Raw genomic sequence first — 23320 nt, forward strand, 5'->3', positions numbered from 1 at the left:
TCCACACATCGCCCATGTGTCTACATATGTTTGCTTTTGTCTGCCTCATACATTCATACACATGGATCCATTTTATTATTTACACACGATTCCTAATATAGCCTCGTTAGTATTCACCATTGCTCCAATCATAGCCTTCTCCTTTTTCATCTCATTCATGCTCCACACGGGTGCAGACACTTCCCGCATGCGCAGTCTGTCCAGCTCATCTGCACTTTCCTCATGAAATCTCATCTGTCTCATCATCACTCCGCGCATGCGCCAACTTGCCACGAATGCGCAGTTTAGCCTCCCGCCGGCATTTAACTCTTGGATGCCGACACGAGCGCTACATACAGCGTTCCAGCTGAACTGCCGCGCGCTTACCTACACATCACGCGCTGTAAGTACTTTCATCTTATACCTATCATTCTTCAGGACGATACCATCAATCGGCATCTAATCCTTCCTACCTACCTTCTAGGCATCCTCAATTTCCCCAGACGACATCAGAACCCTAAGTAGGCAGGTAACGATAACTTGCCCCTTGGACTAGGCATTCTAAACACCCTCCATTATCTATTTACACATCTTTTATAATTCTCCACAGCTCCTGTCATCCTCTATTCTACCACTGGAACAGAAGTGTCTACTATTTTTACGTCTACCATACTGAGGGTGGGTGACTCCAATCTATTTTTTGCTATCCCTTATGAATTTAATTAATCTATTCACCGTGGCTCCTTATGAATTTATATACTGTTACTATCTATGAATGTATATCAACCAGAAACCGTGTGTAATCTCATCACTACCACCTGAATTTCCTGAATCTTCTGCATTGTCACTATACTTGTGCCTCATGTCTTGACTACATGGCTATAGCTACTTTTGTATATACTTTGATATTTATCGTTATATGAATTTTTATCGGGATATGAATTAATGTCATGTTTTATCGTTATACCATTTCTAATTATGTATTTATCACCTTTTTTTATATTCACTATATTGAAAGACACTTTATACCAGATTTTAATACTATGTATTTATTGTACTGTTGCTCTTACACAATTTTATGTGAAATATTCTTTCAGAATATAATATCGGACCTGAGGAAGGGAACGGTCCACCCTGTACATGTTTCTAAAATAAAAATCTGAACTCACCAAGCAGCGAATCACAAGACCTTATCGTTTTTTCATCTCTTCCCTCATTCCATTTGCCGTCCTGGATTAATGGTTTTGTTTCCTAACAAGAGGCGGCGGAGGATCAGGTTGTCCCGGACTCCTCCCTGGCGCTGGGGCAGGACTGCACCTTTATATGTATTTGGCCTTCTTCCCCTTTAGATCTTCCCTCATCCGTTATCTGGAGGTTACTGATTACACTAAATATTCCAAAGAGACAGAAACGAAACTTATAAAACCTGCAGAATGCGAAGGACAGAAATAGAAAGTGAAAGTTCTGGAAGGTTTTGGGGGAGGGAAAGCTGCAGAGTCTCCATCACTGAGGCTTGTGCCGGACCGGACCTCTGCTCCTTCATACTGACCCGGAGGCTCGGGGGGCAGTGAGGACCCTCACAAGGTAAGACCAGGCTGGAGGCTCAGGGGGCAGGAGGCTCAGGGGGGCAGTGAGGACCCACACAAGGTAAGACCAGGCTGGAGGCTCAGGGGGCAGGAGGCTCGGGGGGCAGTGAAGACCCTCAGAAGGTAAGACCAGGCTGGAGGCTCAGGGGGCAGGAGGCTCAGGGGGGCAGTGAGGACCCTCACAAGGTAAGACCAGGCTGGAGGCTCAGGGGGCAGGAGGCTCAGGGGGGCAGTGAGGACCCTCACAAGGTAAGACCAGGCTAGAGGCTCAGGGGGCAGGAGGCTCAGGGGGGCAGTGAGGACCCTCACAAGGTAAGACCAGGCTGGAGGCTCAGGGGGCAGGAGGCTTGGGGGGCAGGAGGCTCGGGGGGCAGTGAGGACCCTCAGAAGGAAAGACCAGGCTGGAGGCTCAGGGGGCAGGAGGCTCGGGGGGCGGTGAGGACCCTCAAAAGGTAAGACGAGACTGGAGAGACCTAGAAACTTTCTACCCCCTAGAATCTGCCATCAGATCCACATCTCACACATCATGTAATGCCCCACCTTCTATTACACGGGGTAATTTATGGTGGTCTCACACTGCTATATGCAGGGCAGATACAGGGCAAATATAAAGAGGGCAGCTAGATATAGGGGAGCAGATACAGGTCAAATACATACAGGAGGGGTAAAGAACGTGTACAGGGCAAATGCAGGGCAGATACATACAGGAGGGGTAAAGGACGTGTACAGGGCAAATGCAGGGCAGATACATACAGGAGGGGTAAAGGACGTGTACAGGGCAAGTGCGGGGCAGATACATACAGGAGGGGTAAAGGACGTGTACAGGGCAGATACATACAGGAGAGGTAAAGAACGTGTACAGGGCAAATGCAGGGCAGATACATACAGGAGGGGTAAAGGACGTGTACAGGGCAGATACATACAGGAGGGGTAAAGGACGTGTACAGGGCAAATGCAGGGCAGATACATACAGGAGGGGTAAAGGACGTGTACAGGGCAGATACATACAGGAGGGGTAAAGGACGTGTACAGGGCAGATACATACAGGAGGGGTAAAGGACGTGTACAGGGCAGATACATACAGGAGGGGTAAAGGACGTGTGCAGGGCAGATACATACAGGAGGGGTAAAGGACGTGTGCAGGGCATATACATACAGGAGGGGTAAAGGACGTGTACAGGGCAAGTGCAGGGCATATACATACAGGAGGGGTAAAGGACGTGTACAGGGCAAGTGCAGGGCATATACATACAGGAGGGGTACAGGAGGGGTAAAGGACGTGTGCGGGGCAGATACATACAGGAGGGGTAAAGGACGTGTACGGGGCAGATACATACAGGAGGGGTAAAGGACGTGTACAGGGCAGATACATACAGGAGGGGTAAAGGACGTGTACAGGGCAGATACATACAGGAGGGGTAAAGGACGTGTACAGGGCAGATACATACAGGAGGGGTAAAGGACGTGTACAGGGCAGATACATACAGGAGGGGTAAAGGACGTGTACAGGGCAGATACATACAGGAGGGGTAAAGGACGTGTACAGGGCAAGTGCAGGGCAGATACATACAGGAGGGGTAAAGGACGTGTACAGGGCAAGTGCAGGGCAGATACATACAGGAGGGGTAAAGGACGTGTACAGGGCAGATACATACAGGAGGGGTAAAGGACGTGTACAGGGCAGATACATACAGGAGGGGTAAAGGACGTGTACAGGGCAGATACATACAGGAGGGGTAAAGGACGTGTACAGGGCAGATACATACAGGAGGGGTAAAGGACGTGTACAGGGCAAGTGCAGGGCAGATACATACAGGAGGGGTAAAGAACGTGTACAGGGCAAGTGCAGGGCATATACATACAGGAGGGGTAAAGGACGTGTACAGGGCAAGTGCAGGGCATATACATACAGGAGGGGTAAAGGACGTGTACAGGGCAAGTGCAGGGCATATACATACAGGAGGGGTAAAGGACGTGTACAGGGCAAGTGCGGGGCAGATACATACAGGAGGGGTAAAGGACGTGTACAGGGCAAGTGCAGGACAGATACATACAGGAGGGGTAAAGAACGTGTACAGGGCAGATCCATACAGGAGGGGTAAAGGACGTGTACAGGGCAAGTGCAGGGCAGATCCATACAGGAGGGGTAAAGGACGTGTACAGGGCAAGTGCAGGGCAGATACATACAGGAGGGGTAAAGGACGTGTACAGGGCAAGTGCAGGGCAGATACATACAGGAGGGGTAAAGGACGTGTACAGGGCAAGTGCAGGGCAGATACATACAGGAGGGGTAAAGAACGTGTACAGGGCAAGTACAGGGCAAGTGCAGGGCATATACATACAGGAGGGGTAAAGGACGTGTACAGGGCAAGTACAGGGCAGATACATACAGGAGGGGTAAAGGACGTGTACAGGGCAAGTACAGGGCAAGTGCAGGGCATATACATACAGGAGGGGTAAAGGACGTGTACAGGGCAAGTACAGGGCAAGTGCAGGGCAGATACATACAGGAGGGGTAAAGGACGTGTAAAGGGCAAGTGCGGGGCAAATACATACAGGAAGGGTAAAGGACGTGTACAGGGCAAGTGCGGGGCAGATACATACAGGAGGGGTAAAGGACGTGTACAGGGCAAGTGCGGGGCAGATACATACAGGAGGGGTAAAGAATGTGTACAGGGCAAGTGCGGGGCAGATACATACAGGAGGGGTAAAGGATGTGTACAGGGCAAGTGCGGGGCAGATACATACAGGAGGGGTAAAGGACGTGTACAGGGCAAGTGCAGGGCAAGTGCGGGGCAGATACATACAGGAGGGGTAAAGAACGTGTACAGGGCAAGTGCAGGGCAGATACATACAGGAGGGGTAAAGGACGTGTACAGGGCAAGTGCAGGGCAGATACATACAGGAGGGGTAAAGAACGTGTACAGGGCAAGTGCAGGGCAGATACATACAGGAGGGGTAAAGGACGTGTACAGGGCAAGTGCAGGGCAGATACATACAGGAGGGGTAAAGAACGTGTACAGGGCAAGTGCTGGGCAGATACATACAGGAGGGGTAAAGGACGTGTACAGGGCAAATGCAGGGCAGATACATACAGGAGGGGTAAAGGACGTGTACAGGGCAAGTGCGGGGCAGATACATACAGGAGGGGTAAAGGACGTGTACAGGGCAAATACATACAGGAGGGGTAAAGGACGTGTACAGGGCAAGTGCAGGGCAGATACATACAGGAGGGGTAAAGGACGTGTACAGGGCAAGTGCAGGGCAGATACATACAGGAGGGGTAAAGAACGTGTACAGGGCAAGTACAGGGCAAGTGCAGGGCAGATACATACAGGAGGGGAAAAGGACGTGTACAGGGCAAGTGCGGGGCAAATACATACAGGAGGGGTAAAGGACGGGTACAGGGCAAGTACAGGGCAGATACATACAGGAGGGTTAAAGGACGTGTACAGGGCAGATACATACAGGAGGGTTAAAGGACGTGTACAGGGCAAATACATACAGGAGGGTTAAAGGACGTGTACAGGGCAGATACATACAGGAGGGTTAAAGGACGTGTACAGGGCAAATACATACAGGAGGGGTAAAGGACGTGTACAGGGCAGATACATACAGGAGGGGTAAAGGACGTGTACAGGGCAAATGCAGGGCAGATACATACAGGAGGGGTAAAGGACGTGTACAGGGCAAGTGCAGGGCAGATACATACAGGAGGGGTAAAGGACGTGTACAGGGCAAGTGCAGGGCAGATACATACAGGAGGGGTAAAGGACGTGTACAGGGCAAGTGCAGGGCAGATACATACAGGAGGGGTAAAGGACGTGTACAGGGCAAGTACAGGGCAGATACATACAGGAGGGGTAAAGGACATGTACAGGGCAAGTGCAGGGCAGATACATACAGGAGGGGTAAAGGACGTGTACAGGGCAAGTGCAGGGCAGATACATACAGGAGGGGTAAAGGACGGGTACAGGGCAAATACATACAGGAGGGGTAAAGGACGTGTACAGGGCGGGTACAGGACGGGTTTCCTCCTCTCGTGGCCACCAGGAAGGTTTTGGTCTGATACCTCTGGATGTGATCACCTCCAGGCTCCACCTGGTTACCGGGACCTACCATCGCCCTCAGACAGATGTTTGATGCATTTCTCTATATGTAATGGTCAATGAGCGGGAACGTCCTAGTGGTAGGGATTTATTACCTCATAGGTGTCAGGGAGATCCCCACCGATCACGTGGCTCCACACCTCCGAGGATGAATTGTGAGAAGTTATTACAGAGTATCCAGAAGTATCCGACACCGAGGAGATAATGTCCAGTCTCAGGGGAATCTATATATATATATATAGCTCCATTATGGGACTGTTATACTGGTAATGGCTCCATTATGGGACTGTTATACTGGTAATGGCTCCATTATGGGACTGTTATACTGGTAATGGCTCCATTATGGGACTGTTATACTGGTAATGGCTCCATTATGGGACTGTTATACTGGTAATGGCTCCATTATGGGACTGTTATACTGGTAATGGCTCCATTATGGGACTGTTATACTGGTAATGGCTCCATTATGGGACTGTTATACTGGTAATGGCTCCATTATGGGACTGTTATACTGGTAATGGCTCCATTATGGGACTGTTATACTGGTAATGGCTCCATTATGGGACTGTTATACTGGTAATGGCTCCATTATGGGACTGTTATACTGGTAATGGCTCCATTATGGGACTGTTATACTGGTAATGGCTCCATTATGGGACTGTTATACTGGTAATGGCTCCATTATGGGACTGTTATACTGGTAATGGCTCCATTATGGGACTGTTATACTGGTAATGGCTCCATTATGGGACTGTTATACTGGTAATGGCTCCATTATGGGACTGTTATACTGGTAATGGCTCCATTATGGGACTGTTATACTGGTAATGGCTCCATTATGGGACTGTTATACTGGTTATAGCTGCATTATGTGGCTGTTATACTGGTTATAGCTGCATTATGTGGCTGTTATACTGGTTATAGCTGCATTATGTGGCTGTTATACTGGTTATAGCTGCATTATGTGGCTGTTATACTGGTTATAGGATGAGGGGAGGACACAAGAGCTTACAGTCTATGAGGATGAGGAGGGACACAAGAACGTACAGTCTATGAGGATGAGGAGGGACACAAGAACGTACAGTCTATGAGGATGAAGGGGTGACACAAGAGCTTACAGTCTATGAGGATGAGGGGGTGACACAAGAGCTTACAGTCTATGAGGATGAGGGGGTGACACAAGAGCTTACAGTCTATGAGGATGAGGGGGTGACACAAGAGCTTACAGTCTATGAGGATGAGGGGGTGACACAAGAGCTTACAGTCTATGAGGATGAGGGGGTGACACAAGAGCTTACAGTCTATGAGGATGAGGGGGTGACACAAGAGCTTACAGTCTATGAGGATAGTGTGTGTAGTGTAATATAATATATATATATATATATATATATATATATAGTGTTTATATCAGTTTTATGTATATATAATGTTTGTGTTGGAAGGGATTTGGTCCACGATCTTGGAATCCTGGAGTAGACGGGCACAGGTCACAGGTCACACTGTGTGATTTGGGTACAACTGACCTCAGGCATTTTTATTCGGTAAAAAAACAAAACATCAAAATAAAGCCTAAGCCTCTCCGGCACCTACCATACACAGAAGCACCTACCATACACAGAAGCACCTACCATACACAGAAGCACCTACCATACACAGAAGCACCTACCATACACAGAAGCACCTACCATACACAGAAGCACCTACCATACACAGAAGCACCTACCATACACAGAAGCACCTACCATACACAGAAGCACCTACCATACACAGAAGCACCTACCATACACAGAAGCACCTACCATACACAGAAGCACCTACCATACACAGAAGCACCTACCTCACCAGCTGCCTCGGCTCCGCAGGTCTTTGGCGCGTCTCTTTGTGGAGCCAATGTGGGACGTCTGCACCAGGTACTTATTAAGGACTTCCAGCTGCTGCTAATTAAACCTGTCAGACCCAACTTTCCCAGCTCAGTGTCTTCTACTTCTGCTTTTCCTTGGACAAAGTGCACATTTCAAGGCTGTGTTTACACGATGCGTTGCGTTTTTTGCTCCGTTTCTGACGCATTCCAAAGGCTGGTATCGTGATCACATGATGAGGTTATATTGGGGCACATTTACTAAGGGTCCGAACGCCCAAATTTTCCAGATTTGCCCTGAATTGCCCCGGGTTTTTGGTGCATGCGATTGGATTGTGGCGCATCGGTGCCGGCTTGCATGCGACACAAATCGGGGGGTGTGGCTGTCGGACAACCCGACTCATTCGGACACAAATTTAAAAAGCAAATTGTGTCACAAGATCTAGCACTCACATGCACCGGGAAGAAGCAGGTGAACTCCGGCGGACCTGCAGGAACTCGCACACACGATCTTAGTGAATCGCACCGGACCAGAATCCTCGTCGGACATTCCGAATCGGCGACGGGTAAGTAGATGTGCCTTTTTGGGGCTCATTTACTTACCTGGTCCAGTTGCGATCCTGTGGCGCGTTCTCCGAGGATTCGGTTTCTGCCGGGAGTCACTTAGGTCGTGCGCCCGATGTCCACCAGGTGTCGCTGCTGCGCTGAAGTCCGGCGGAGTTCACCTTCTCTTCGGTGCATGTAAGTGCGTGTCAAGCACACAAATTCTTTATTGAGGGCGCGTTCACACGTTGTATTTTGCTTGCGTTTTCATTGCGTTTGGAACGCATATACAACAGCTGATGTGAGGTAATTTGCCTAATTACATTACCGTTTACGTTTGTAAACGCAATGTTAACGCATGCGTTAACAAAACGCATGCGTTAACATCGCGTTTACGATGCGTTTTGTTAACACATGCGTTAACAGTGATTAAATTAGGCAAATCACCTCTCCTCAGCTGTTGTATATGCGTTTCAAACGCAATGAAAACGCAGGTCAAAACGCAACGTGTGAACGCGCCCTCAATACCGGGTTTTTTCTGAATCCGTCGGGTTCTCCGACGGCCACGCCCCGTGATTTCCATTGCGTGCAAGCCAGCGTGGATGCAACACAATTGCGTGCGCCAAAAACCCGGGGCAATTCAGGGAAAAATTGGCACAAATTGGTAATATTCGGGAAGCCCGGCTCTTCAGCCCCTTAGTAAATGAGCCCCATTGTGTTTGACGAAATGCAGTGGAAACGCAATGAAACCTGAAGTGTTTGATCCAGGCTGAAGCCTTTTGAATGCACCAAAAAGCGCAATGCAATGTGTGAACGCAGCTTAAGTGGCAACTACCCTGCCGCAGGGCGGATTCCCACGTGGCGTTTTTTTTGTCGCATTTAGAAACGCACCTAAAACGCAAGTGGGAGGGGGTTTGGCTTGTTCTTTGCCTGTTCTTTGTATACCAATGGGATAAATCTTCCATCTTCCATAAGTCCGGTGTGGGATGTCGTGAGCTTAAGGGGCGATTGTATCTCCCTATATACCATATACAACTCATGTGGCCATTTTATGCTCTTTTACGTTTTTATCTGTACAATGGGAGGCGCAATCCTCTTGTTTGTTTCCTTATATTTTTTTGGTCTAGTAAATAGAAAAGAAAAAAATATCTTTCCCAAACAAAGTCTGTGTAGAAATCCGAACATTCGGCATCATGGGAAATCTGATGCTAACTAAAAAATTCCATCACATAATAATAACTCAGGAGGAGAGAGTCATTCAGGATGTAGAAATTTTAGAAGGTTTAGAAACTATAAAATTTCTGGGAAATCTCTGAGCTCCTTGTCTTATCCTAATTTCCTATGTCTTACTTTATCTTGACCATTAGCCCCTCCAATCCTTTCAGTACCACTCAGTATATATGTAGTATACAGATGATAGTTGACGCCACAGGACTCCTTTATCCCTGTTAGGCTGGATTCACACGACCGGTGCCCGCCGTACTTGGGCGCACGGCAGTGCGCGGGGATAGGAGGAGGGGGAGAGCGCTGCTCACCCCCGCCCCTCTCTATAGGGATACATGGCGCACGACATGTCCTATTTTTTCACAGGGTACGGAGCGGTACGGTGCCGTACGTGTGCTGCACCGTACCGCTTCCATAGGGCTCCGCGCGCCCATTGCTGTCTATGGGGGACGTATATTGGCTGTATATACGTCCCCCTTGCAGCAGTGTGAATGCAGCCTTATCCTTATGTCTTCTTGTTTTTTACTGTGTAACATTTCTTGAACTATCTGTAGGCTCGTGATCGGGCACCATGTACAAAACTATCTTCTACGGGATTAATAAAGTTGTTTCATTTTGATTCCTCTCAGCCTCCGTAGCTGCTCCAGCGCCCAGACGCCCCTAATAACCCTCCATAGAGACTCTATAACTAATGTGGCGGACACGGATCTATATCTACTGTTAATTCATGAGTTTTTGTGTCCTTATAGAAATATTTCTGCTTATAATATCCATTCTTATGTATTTCTATATTTATGTTGTTTTAACTCATATTTTATCTGTAATTTGCATTGCACGGACCTTCCACTGGAAGCTTTTATCTCCGTATATATGGTTTGTATTTGTACCGACAGGTTTTATCGGTTGGCCATCTCAGCGCCGTCCCCAATGTCCTACAAGCCAACCTGAAGAAAGAAATAGGGACATAAATAAAACCATCCTGGATATATATATGGTGGATCTCCAGAGATCAGCGAGAATAAAGATTGAGAAGATCAAGAATCCCCAAAGAAAGAAATGGAGGAGGAACATAACGCAGAACTAAACTCATACCCTGAGACCAGCATTGGTGAAGAAGCCACCAATGACATCCCCAACGTCCCTACAAGCCAACATGAAGAAAGTCAATCAATCCATGACGGACATGACGGAAGCGCAACTCCAGGCAGTGCGGTCGAGTCTACTCTGGAACACGCTCTCTCTGTGTCTACATATTCCAGCGACTCTCACAGAATGGACCTTCCTGGTAAAATGGAAGATATCTCAAAAAATCGATTTACTGGATCTCTAGAGGTCGGTGACCCTAAAGATTTGAGACATGAGAATTCTCAGAACATCCATGAAGGTGACACAAAGACTAAACTAAATATAAATAGTGAACCCCAGAATTCTGAGGATTATGATGATGATGACAGAATGGACATCTCTATCTGCCCAACATCTCAGACAGAAAGTAGCGAAACACAAGAAGATGATGATGAAATGGAAATCTCCATCAGCCCAACATCTCAGGATGAAGTTGAGGAGATATCCAAAGCCGATGATAGAGAGGAAATATCTGATGTTATAATAAATATAAGAAGCCAAAGCACAAAGTCTTCGAAGGACGATAGAACTGATGACTCCGAAAACTCAACATCTCAGATTAAAATAGAACAAGATTTCAGTGACAAGAACCAGAACCCAACGTCTAAAGAAGATGAAGCTGAAATCCCAATGACCTCAACATCTCCACCAGCTGAACCTTCAGGAGACAACCTCATCACCAGGCCAACGAAGAAGGCCGACAAAGACGGGGCAAACACAGGCCATCCAGGGTAAGCTCTGAAGGTCACCACTCTTCTTGACCTCACGTCGTTCCATCTTCTGGTCCTAATATGTAGTTTACCACAAAATTATTCAAAACTGATATTTTTATTTCTAGAGCCTCAGTGATTTCTCCGGAGGAGGCCGTGAGTTACATTCGAAGATGTAGGAAGGAGATCACGGCCGCTCTACAGAAGGACATCAAGGACTTTCTGGATGAATGCGATTCCCGGGACATTATCACTCAAGAAGAATATTTTAAAGTGGATAATTTAGGAGATGAGAAGGATAAAGCACGAGCCCTGGTGAACCTGATACTTCAGAAGGGTGGAGAGGCTTGTAGAGCGTTCCTTCAATGCGTGCAACTAAACCAGGGTAAGAAGAGAAATCTCACTAGACCTTCTTGATGTATTCTCCAGGGGTGTTGCTCGGGTGGTAAAAGATCCGGGGCACGGGCCCCAATGCATGTGTATGGCACTATAAGTAATGCCCCTCCTGTACATAACCCCCTCACATGTGGTTGTGCCAATAACAAGGTTACTTCTGGTATATACAGCTCCAGACACACGGGAGGAGTCCCTGCTGGTTACATCTAGTGCCTGCAGGTGACGCGTCCTCCAGCGCCTCCATTAGGCATCACCACGTCTTATGTTCCTCATTGTGCATACATGTTTGTTCCCTGCTGTTATCCGGCTGCTGCACCTAACAATCTCCCCCAAATACTGTAACGCCGCGTTCACACGTCTGTCTTGCATTTAAACAAAACCAGGTGCTCGTTACCGATGACATGGGAGATCAAACCGAGGCCTGTCCAGGTGGCACGTGTGAACGTGCCCCAAGAAATGTACCCCACACAGTTACCCCCAGTCCCTACACAACCCACCAGTAATGTCCCCACACAGCCCTCCGGTAATGTCCTCACACAGCCCCCCAGTAATGTTCCCACACAGCCCCCCAGTAATGTCCTCACACATCCCCCCCAGTAATGTCCCCACACAGCCCCCCAGTAATGTCCACCGCACAGCCCCCAAGTAAGTAATTTGCCCAACAATCCCCCAGTGAGTAATGTGCCCACACAGCCCCCCAGTAATGTTCCCCGCACAGTCCCCTAGAAAATAATGTGCCCACACAGTTACCCCCCATGTTTTACCCCTTTCCTTAGCTGCTATTATGTTTCCTCCTCACCTCACAGATGCAGCTCTGTGCACTGCTTTCCATTGCAGGTCAGGTGATCATGACATCATCACAGGTCCTGCAGCCTCTGGGAGTCTTATTCTCCTGGAGGATAGGACCTGCAGGGGAAAGCAGTGAGTGCACATTATTCTCATCACGATCTGTGTCCTGTGTCCTTAGAGAGAGAGAGGAGGATGCTCAGGTAGCAGGACAAATGTCCTGCTGACACGGGGAGATCTGGGGCACGAGCCCTATATCTATTGACCCAGCGATGTCCATGCTGCAGTGTATTATCCTCTGTATGTTACACCGTATCTGAAGGTCGTCCTATATCACAGACACGGAGGCCATAGAAGCTGTCCACACCCTGGGGTGACTTTGTGGGGGCCGATGGAGAAGAAGCCTTTTTCCTTTAAAAATGTTATGGTCTTTAATGACCGCAGGATATAAGAGGTTAAATAGCCTGGATCGCATCTTCCTGTAATCTAAGCCATTAGAGCAGGAACCCGATGAGCACCACAAAAACGAGCAACTACAAGGGCCCCCGAGCTGCAGGACGAGGAGACCCCACAGGAGGTCACTGAGGGGTCCCGGTTATGGCCGAGATATTTTCCTACTCCTCTTCCTCCGGTTGTTGTTGTTAGATTCTTTTCTTTTTTCATAGATGAAAAGTTTCTCTGTTTCTTGTTGTTAGAAGAGGAAAATATTCCGGAAGTGAAGAAAAGTGACACAAAGGAAACACAAGAGGAAAATCCTGACAAAGGTAACAAAAAGCCCAAAAACACAGAAGGTGGAAACTTCTCCCATTCCTGTGGATTATTCCGCCCAATATCCCAAAAAAAACGGGAGGGAAAAAGCTAAATGTTTTTCTATTCCATAGACAAATTTTCTACTAAAGACTCTGAAGAAATCCAATTATCCGGGGAAAATCCGAGGGACGAATCCAAGGAAAAAGGTAATTTATGGTTTAGATGTAAGAAGGAGGAGGAGGAAAGAGAACGGAGGGATCAGTGCAGGGACTGGTACAGACTGGAGGGATCAGTGCAGGGACTGGTACAGACACTGGAGAGATCAGTGCAGGGACTGGTACAGACTGGAGGGATCAGTGCAGGGACTGGTACAGACACTGGAGGGATCAGTGCAGGGACTGGTAGACACTAAAGGGATCAGTGCAGGGACTCGTACAGACTGGAGGGATCAGTGCAGGGACTGGTAGAGACTGGAGGGATCAGTGCAGGAACTGGTACAGACTGGAGGGATCAGTGCAGGGACTGGTAGACACTGGAGGGATCTGTGCAGGGACTGGTAGAGACTGGAGGGATCAGTGCAGGGACTGGTAGAGACTGGAGGGATCAGTGCAGGGACTGGTACAGACTGGAGGGATCAGTGCAGGGACTGGTGCAGACTGGAGGGATCAGTGCAGGGACTGGTACAGACTGTAGGGATCAGTGCAGTGACTGGTACAGACTGGAGGGATCAGTGAATGGACTGGTACAGACTGGAGGGATCAGTGCAGGGACTGGTAGAGACTGGAGGGATCAGTGAAGGGACTGGTACAGACTGGAGGGATCAGTGCAGGGACTGGTAGAGACTGGAGGGATCAGTGCAGGGACTGGTAGAGACTGGAGGGATCAGTGCAGTGACTGGGACAGACTGGAGGGATCAGTGCAGGGACTGGTACAGACTGGAGGGATCAGTGAATGTACTGGTACAGACTGGAGGGATCAGTTCAGGGACTGGTAGAGACTGGAGGGATCAGTGCAGGAACTGGTACAGACTGGAGGGATCAGTGCAGGGACTGGTAGACACTGGAGGGATCTGTGCAGGGACTGGTAGAGACTGGAGGGATCAGTGCAGGGACTGGTAGAGACTGGAGGGATCAGTGCAGGGACTGGTACAGACTGGAGGGATCAGTGAATGGACTGGTACAGACTGGAGGGATCAGTGAATGGACTGGTACAGATTGGAAGGATCAATGCTGGGATTGGTACAGACTGGAGGGATCAGTGAGTGGACTGGGACAGACTGGAGGGATCAGTGCAGGGACTGGTACAGACTGGAGGGATCAGTGCAGGGACTGGTACAGACTGGAGGGATCAGTTCAGGGACTGGTACAGACTGGAGGGATTAGTGCAGGGACTGGTACAGACTGGAGGGATCAGTGCAGGGACTGGTACAGAGTGGAGGGATCAGTGTAGGGACTGGTACAGACTGGAGGGATCAGTGTAGGGACTGGTACAGACTGGAGGGATCAGTGCAGTGACTGGTACAGACTGGAGGGATCAGTGAATGGACTGGTACAGACTGGAGGGATCAGTGCAGGGACTGGTAGAGACTGGAGGGATCAGTGAAGGGACTGGTACAGACTGGAGGGATCAGTGCAGGGACTGGTAGAGACTGGAGGGATCAGTGCAGGGACTGGTAGAGACTGGAGGGATCAGTGCAGTGACTGGTACAGACTGGAGGGATCAGTGAATGTACTGGTACAGACTGGAGGGATCAGTGAATGTACTGGTAGAGACTGAAGGGATCAGTGGAGGGACTGGTACAGACTGGAGGGATCAGTGCAGGGACTGGTAGAGGACAATTGAAGCAACATTGGCCCGGAAGCAAAAAAAAATGCATTTCATTCTGTTCTGGAAAATCAGCAGATTCCTATGGAATCTACAAATCAGTAAATCGATTTGCTCATCTGTAATCTGTAGGGATCAGCATTGCCCTGCAGCCCCGTACAGGCAGATTCTGCCTCTGATATTGATCCGTTACATGGATGAAGTCTATAACTTACATATTATTTATACTCCACAGATAAAAGAATGTGTTTCCAGGAACTTCTCAAGAAGATTGAATTTGAGGGTCACCAGATTTCCAAGCTGACCTTAAATCACGTTCTTGGCATTGGAGCTGAATGCTTGGCACCAGATGATTCTCCGAGGAGACATGGGGCTTGGTATTTTATAAGAAAGTTGATGATGTTACACGAGGAGGCGAGAAATATCAGTACGATAGGGGACAGAGTGGAAAGGAGCAGAGGCGAGCACTTCCTCCAGGACACGGACAGTGACATGTCAGAAGATATCCACCCTCTAGACTTACAGTGCGCCATCTTCCATTGCTCCGATCATTTCCTGCAGCAGGAGATGACGTCTAAGATGTCCATGTGCCAGTTTTCTGTTCCTCTGCTGCTGCCGGCCAGCGATGGTCCAGACTGCACCTTTATGCTTTGGGTAATGAGGAATATTGTAAAGAAATGGAGACCTCAATCCCTGGCCGAGAGCAAAGGATTTCGAGAAGAACACCTAGTGAAGATCTCTATGCCAACCTTTTCTTTCGTAAGATTAGGAAGATGCAGACTCTCGAAGTCTAAGATTCTAAACCAAATCCTAAGTACAACACAACATGTCCAAGACGTATTTGTTCATAGAGACATGGAAGGTGGAAATGTGGAAAGGACCATATCGTTGGGGCTGGTGGAGATGTCTTGGTATTTCCCTGCTGGTAAGGGCGTCTTTACTGAGCCTGTTGCCTTTACAAACCTTCGTGGGGAGTTAGAGAACAACGTGAAGCCGTTCAGCTTTCTGGCAGAGATTTCTTCCATTGTTGTAATCTTTGCTGCCGCTATTGATAAAACTCAATGTGAATTATTACTTAAATATAAAAAACCCACCACCAGGTATCTATTCATTATCGCCCCCGAAGAGCGAAAGAGTAAAATAGAAATGGCAGAGATGCTGGAATCGGTGATGACCATGACCGGAACGGAGATGGACAATGTCTTAGTCATAGCAAAGACCACAAATGAAGCAACAACTGTGAAGAAGATTCGTTCAGCTCTGCTCACATTGAAGGAGGAAACCTTAACTGTCCTCAGTATAGAAGACATGGCCCAGAAGGCGAGGGAGCACGGGATCTGCGTGGACGAAAGTGCAGAACAATGCAAGGCGGCGGAAAGGAAAGCCAAAGCGATAACAGAGGAGATTCATGACGTAGTCCAGTATAAAAAGAGAACAATGATACTCCAAGACGAACTTCTCAAAGACCTAGCGAGGGAAGAAAAGGAACTTTGTCAGATGAAACAACAACACAATAAAAATGGGGAAAAATACAAATCTGAGCTGAGAAGAAAATGCGATGACATCAGGAGGGAACAGCGGGAATGCGAAATGCCAACAGGGATCATTCATTTTATAGAAGGGATTGGGACCACAAATCGAGCTGAAAAGTTTTATTTTTTAAGCTGGTTAAAATATTATTTGGACTTAGCAGCAAGGAAAACCCTCCCATCTCTACAGGAGCAATATAAAGAGTTGTATTCCAAGGCCAAAGACTCCCAAGAGCTGAGAGAAATCGATCAGAGGATTTCAGACAGTTCGTTGGGAGTTGAGCACTTCATCAGAGAAGTGTCTCAGTTTTATGAAGTTTGGAAGTTTTTTGGGCCGAATAATAATGTGAGGCATGTAGAATGCAACTACCTGCCTGAAACAGCAGCTGATCTTCTGCTGGATGGCTACCCACTAGAGCTCATCGATGGCGATGCATCTAGGATCCCAGTACATTGGGTAACAGATGTTCTCAACCAAGTGAACTCCAAGACAAATGGAAGAAGTAGAATAAGGGTGATCACTGTGCTGGGAGTGCAGAGTACGGGGAAGTCCACCCTTCTGAACACCATGTTTGGTCTACAGTTCCCTGTGGCCAGTGGACGATGCACACGAGGAGCCTTCATGACCCTTATAAAAGTGAAGGAAAACTTTCATAAAGATTTAGGCTGTGAATTCCTCCTGGTGATTGACACTGAAGGGTTGAAAGCTCCTGAGTTGGATTCTCTGGAGGGAAGCTATGAACATGACAATGAGTTGGCCACGCTCGTGGTTGGGTTGAGTGACATCACAGTAATCAATATGGCCATGGAGAATATGACAGAAATGAAGGATATTTTACAGATAGTGGTCCATGCATTCCTTCGGATGAAGGAAATTGGAAAAAAACCCAATTGCCAGTTTGTTCATCAAAATGTGAGTGATGTGTCTGCTCCTGTGATGAACATGAGAGACAGGAACAAGCTGCTGGAACAACTCAATGAAATGACCAAAACTGTGGCCACCATGGAGAAGAAGCCTCAATACAAGCTCTTTTGTGATGTCATGGAATATGATTCCGAGCAGCACCACTGGTACATCCCAAGTCTATGGCAAGGCGTTCCACCAATGGCTCCTGTCAGCGTCGGATACAGTGAGCACATTGATGAATTGAAACAAAATTTACTCAAATTGATCAAACAAAACCAAAAAAGGGCACAGACTATCCCGGAATTCATTAAGTGGATGGAAGACCTATGGAATGCAGTCAAACACGAGAACTTTATCTTCAGCTTCAGAAATAGTCTTGTCGCCAGCGCCTATAACAAACTCTCCATGAAATATTCTGAATTAGGATGGAAATTCGAAAAATTGGTCCATGAATGGTTCATCAATACTGAAACCATTATTAAGAACCAGTCTGAGGAGACTCTAGAAGACAAAGGCACTCAATGTTGTACTAGGCTAGAAAACATTGTTTCAAAGGAGCAGAATAAGCTGATAACATGGGTGGAAGAATATTATAAGCAAGACAAGGATTGTGCTCATCTCATACGATACAAAGGAGACTTCATAAACAGCGCAAAGATGCTCGGGCAGAGCCTTAAAATGTCCTCGTATGACAAATACAACAATGCAATGCAGATGAAAAAGCAGCAGCTGAAAATCAATGAAGTATGTAGTCAGTACATCAAGGAGATCGAAGGCAAAGTATCCGGCCTCATGGAGGAGTGCAGGAAGAAGAGAAATCAGCTGGGCCAAGCAGAATTGAAGGAGGCCTTTGAGAACATGTGGCAAGATACAGTCAATGGATTGGGGGCGAAACCTCTCACAAAACGTGATATCGAGAAGGACATGCTCCTGGAGCTCACTAAGTCTATGAGAGACAAGGGATCGGCAGTCAATGAAAAACTTAATCATATAAAGCACTTGCCAAGACCTGAGGAAAAGCAATCTGGAGGAAGAGTGTCAGCAGTGAGGACATTCTTTAAAGGTGCCTATAGATGGTGGAAAGGAAGTCCCAAGCACGAGTACAGGTTTCAACCTGTGCTACAGAAATGCTGCAAATATTCTAAAAAACAAGCAGCGAGAGATGGCGATTACGACAACACCTACTGTAAAAGTCTTCTGAACATGATTGATGACAATCTTAAAGAGGAGCTCAATATCACAGCTGAACAGGAACTGGACATCAAAACGAAAATTCTTGGGCGAGCCGTCGTCTACTTCCAGGAGATGCATGATAACTTCAGGAGAAAGAATGACCCGTCCTCGCAGCTGGAGACATTGAAATCTGATTACTTTAAGACCTTCATGAATGTCTTCGAAGAGAAGAACGAAAGCCTGAATCTTTCCAAACGCATCTGCGACATTTGTCTAAAACCGGCAATCACCGATCACATCATCCGTAATCTGGGCGTCGAGCTCGTCGATGACATCTTACAGTCCAAAGGATCTGAAACGTACACCTCTCGGACCTTCTTCCAGTACTATGTCCTTCTCACTCTTCTGGAAGCCAACGACCTTCAAAACTATGTAGAATATTCCAGAGACTATAAAGAGTTTGTAAAAAACTGGATACTGAATTACATTAAAGAAAAATACCATAACCTCGGCACCATAGAACGTAAGATCCTGGCAGGGATCACAAAGAAGATCCGAGATCTGCTCAACAACCCAGAGATGTGGGACCATTCCAGCAATGTTCAGGATTTCCTTCTTGACTTTCAGGAGGAATTGAGCAGTGATCTGGTGTTACCGCAGGAGAAAATGAAGGCAATTGTTTTCAAAAACTCTGCAAACAAAGAGGAATTTATTAGTAACTTGAACAACTTCCTGAATGACACAGAAGAAGAAATCAAATCAGAACTGGATGGTCTGGATATGGATGATATACTTTCCAAAGTCACAGTGAATCCCCAGGAGGAACTGTTCAAGAAGGTGTTTGGATGCGGAAAGCAGTGTCCATTCTGCAAGGTCCCGTGTGAAGCCGGAGGTGAAGACCACAAGGAACATTTTGCATCCGTCCACCGACCCCAAGGATTAGGACGGTACCGGTGGATAACATCATCTGTTCTTTGTCATGACATATGCACCACCTGCGTCAATGGAAATGGTTCCTTCATAAATAGAGATACAAAAGACCAACCTCATCCCTTCAAGAATTATAGAGATTATTATCCTGACTGGAAAATTCAGCCGGATCCCAGCATCGAAGCCTCTGATTACTGGAAATTTATTCTGAAAGAGTTCAATAAACAATTTGCAGATGAGTATGAGGCAAAACCAGCTGAATACCCCGAGGAATGGAACCATCTGACCAAGGAGATGGCAAAGGAAAGTCTCAAGAAGACCTTCAATATGTAGCGATGGACGAACAGGAACAGGGAACCTTGTGGCCACGCCCATTGTGCGCCAAAATGCTCATTGGCATATAAATAAAATGGAAGAATTGCACATTCATAACGCAGGACACTTCACCTACAGGGAAGTAGCTACAGTTTATACGTGACCCAGGAGCTGACAGGTTCCCTTTAGGGCTGAGACCATGTGGAGGTCACCAGATGATGCGACACACATTGTAAATCACTAAAACAACAGAAATGAAAGGTCATCCTCATACAATACACAAAGTATAGAAAAGAGCAAAATAAATGAGGCTTTGCCATAACTTTATGAAGCGCCATTCCTCGTCCTTCGTCATTGCTATAGAGATCATCATCCGCCATACAGTCTTATTACACTGCCAGCTCATCCATGTACAAGACTCTACCAGTGTGTGAACATGTGTCTGACAGTTTCTACTCTTCCTACATGGGGAGACTTTTCGGAACGCTCATGCCCCCCTGTGTCATTCTCTGCCATGCTCCGAGGGGGGGTCATTTATCTGTGGTCAATAAGCTGAAATCACAAGACACGGGGATGAGAGATCTAATAACATTGATTATCACCCCCCCCCCCCCAAAAAAAAGAAGTTGAATGCCCAGCCCCGGCACCATGAACTTGTACTCATTGATAACTAATATACTGTATGTTACCCGGGCGTCTGAATAACTTTGTGTTTTATCTTATGATTTTCGTTTTTTCTTCTGATTTATTATAGTGATTTTTTCCCTTTAATATTCTGATATGATACAAGAATCTTCTCAGTACAGACACTCAGCCTCCTGCTCCTGAGATACGGGGTCTCTGGGTTATGTTGGATACTCTGTATCCCATAGAAGTGTATGGGGGTATGACCTGTGAGGGCTCACCCTCAACGACTCATCTATGGGGCTCTCTGATATGTATAAACGGGCCCCCAAACATAATATAATATTGACCTTTATGGCCCCCAACTAGTATAATGCCCCATTCTGTAGCTTTCCTTGTTCCCCAGCAGTCCTGCTCCCTCCTCTTCCCGGGGCTCTGAGGAGGAGTAGAGGGCAGGACCAGCCAGTGGAGGAGCTACCTGCGCTGTAGAGCGTAGCAGAGACGTGTGGAGGTATCATGAGCTGATACCTCCTGGTCCCTGCTGTGCTCCCTAGTGTGTTGGGGCAGGGACGAGGGGACGCACCAGGACATTCTCCCAACAGCACGGAATGGCAGGACATCTAAAAACTGTGACTGTCCCGCCGAATATTGGACGGTTGGAGTTGTGAATAATCTGTAGAACCTCTGGATTTCTGTATATGTATCATGTATATCATCAGCTGAGCACATAAATCATGTATCATTACTTCTCCTTACTGTATTTGCACAATATTTAGTAAATTCACTTTGATTTCACAGATTGACAGGTTTTGTGTTCTTATTTTCCGCCATCCATGGAGTCATCACATGTCGTGTAAAACCTTCCCCCTCATCGGAGAAGACGCGTCAGCACAACCCAACTCCTCAGTGTCTGAGATTCTCTCTCCTGATCGATCGGATTCTAGGAGTAATTAGAGTCCACATTGAGATATCCAAAGTGATATTATACAGACAGTCCCAGGGTTACGTACGAGATATGTTCTGTAGGTTTGTCCGTACGTTGTATTTGTATGTAAGTTGGAACAGGCGGATTTTGTTAGTGTAAATCCAGACAAAATAGGATTTTGAACAATTTGCGTTGTCACAGAAACAAGGATTTCTGCAGAGCTTCATTGCAGAGACATCACAGGAGGTCAGAGGGCAGAGGGGGCGCCTGTAACTAGGGGTCGCCTGTATATATACAGTATATATTTTTTAGTAAAACCAACAAGTTCACTTCCATTTTATGATTATTCACTTTTGAACAAAAATTTTCCTGATTAAAGCTCAAGACGCAACGGGGGGGGGGGGGGGGGCGTGGCCGGCAGCGCATGGAGTAAGTCGCATACTTGCTGAGCTCCGTGTGCAGGGACCCAGAAGCGGCACAAAGCAGCAACTCACCGTAAAAAGTGACTCCTGAACGATCACCCAGCAAAAAAAAGAACGGGACCGGCAAAATTGACGGAATTCTTCCCCACCACGCGCTCACAAGATGGCGGCCGCGGCACTCGCGCTGGAACAGCAGCCTCGCAACAGGTACAATCCCCGACCTCATCATCCCACTCCTCGCCAGAATACTCTCCTGCTCTCAGCAACCCAGCTCTGTTACACTCCTTTATTAACACGGAGGCTATATCTCCAGCTAACAGCCCCAGACAACAGGCTACTCAGCAAAGCTTAGCCTCTCCAGCACATATTCCACAGCAAGGGACAAGCAATCCAGCAGCCACGTTCTCCCCTGCAGGAAGGCCCTTATCAGAGGACCTACTCAAAGCTTTACTCAGGGATTTACACTCATCGCTTCAGCGGGACATACAGTCTGCTCTATCTGTTTTTCAAAAGGAATGTGGTGAACTGGGGGAACGAACAGCACATGTGGAGACGAAAATGGCGGAGTTTACAGAGGCACACAACGAGCTGGTGGACGCAAATAATGCACTAGAGGAGGAGGTGAGAGATTTGCGCCTAAAAATGGCGGACATAGAAGATCGTTCCAGGAGGAACAATGTGAGGTTCAGGGCTATACCAGAATCGGTTCAGCAGGAGGCATTAGAGGAATTTTTGACAGATCTCTTTGTGACTTTATTACCTGATGCAACTCAGTCAGAACTATTAATTGACAGAGTACATCGTCTTCCTAAGGCAAAATCTCTTCCACAATCAGTACCTAGAGATGTGATTGCAAGGTTACACTTCTTCCATTTTAAAGAAAAATTGATGAAGAAAGCAAGAAATCCCGAAGAGTTACCTGAAAGATTCAAGGGTATTTCATTATTTGCAGATCTATCAGCCGTCACTTTGGCCAGGAGGCGGGAGTTTCAAGAAGCGGCTAAAATTTTACGTGCACATAATATCTCTTATAGATGGGGATTCCCGGTCAAATTAATCATACAGAAAGACGGAAGGAGTGTGATAGCGTCCTCACCGAAAAAACTACAGGAGCTACTACAAGAATGGAAATTGACATCGGAGGGAGAACTCTCTGCATCTGCAAGACCAACTACAGCGCCATCTCGCCTGGAAAAAGAGTGTAAAACGTCTTCTTTTCTCTTAGTTTACTTATTTTTGCACTCCAATACTATCTAGGTGGGTGCAAATGGAACCCTGGGTTCTGCACGGTACTGCTAGATTTAAATGTATCTGGCAAACACGTTAAGTGCCGTCATTGAACCCCTGACAGGGGTTTGGAGTAATGCTAATGTTGTGACATACGTCACTATGTTGTTTCTTTTATTCCAGGTTTTTTCCCCTTTGTTTTATGCAGGCATAGAAATTCATAGTACATTTACTTGTAAAATATGGGTATATATGCAATCTTTTTACAACAGTATGTATGTAAGCGGGTATTCACAATTTTACCATGGTACTAAAAATAACTTCAGACCTATTTCACTTAACTCATGAAGAATATTACTTAGACGTGTGGCGTTTACA

At 47.1% G+C, this 23320-nt stretch overlaps 1 protein-coding gene and 1 long non-coding RNA gene across 3 annotated transcripts in view; one reads left to right on the forward strand and one right to left on the reverse strand.

The window, feature by feature from the left end:
• The window catches only part of LOC140076277 (uncharacterized), a 61559-nt gene extending 53979 nt beyond the window's left edge, over positions 1-7580 (reverse strand). The window contains exon 1 of the long non-coding RNA XR_011849539.1: positions 7512-7580. This is a non-coding gene — a long non-coding RNA (uncharacterized lncRNA). The remainder of the gene's footprint in view (positions 1-7511) is intronic.
• LOC140076262 (interferon-induced very large GTPase 1-like) lies at positions 1345-21152 on the forward strand. 2 transcript variants are annotated; one of them, XM_072122803.1, is made up of 6 exons: positions 1345-1563; positions 10193-11155; positions 11263-11519; positions 12982-13080; positions 13198-13272; positions 15126-21152. In XM_072122803.1, exons 2-6 carry the CDS (start codon positions 10356-10358, stop codon positions 19760-19762), a joined length of 5868 nt encoding a protein of 1955 aa, XP_071978904.1. In that variant the 5' UTR covers positions 1345-1563; positions 10193-10355; the 3' UTR covers positions 19763-21152. The 2 variants fall into 2 exon arrangements, with proteins under 2 accessions (XP_071978904.1, XP_071978905.1); XM_072122804.1 differs by having other exon boundaries at positions 13012-13080.
• The last annotated feature ends 2168 nt before the right edge of the window (positions 21153-23320 follow it).

The sequence above is a fragment of the Engystomops pustulosus genome, chromosome 8, assembly GCF_040894005.1.
Source record: "Engystomops pustulosus chromosome 8, aEngPut4.maternal, whole genome shotgun sequence".
NCBI lineage: Eukaryota > Metazoa > Chordata > Amphibia > Anura > Leptodactylidae > Engystomops > Engystomops pustulosus.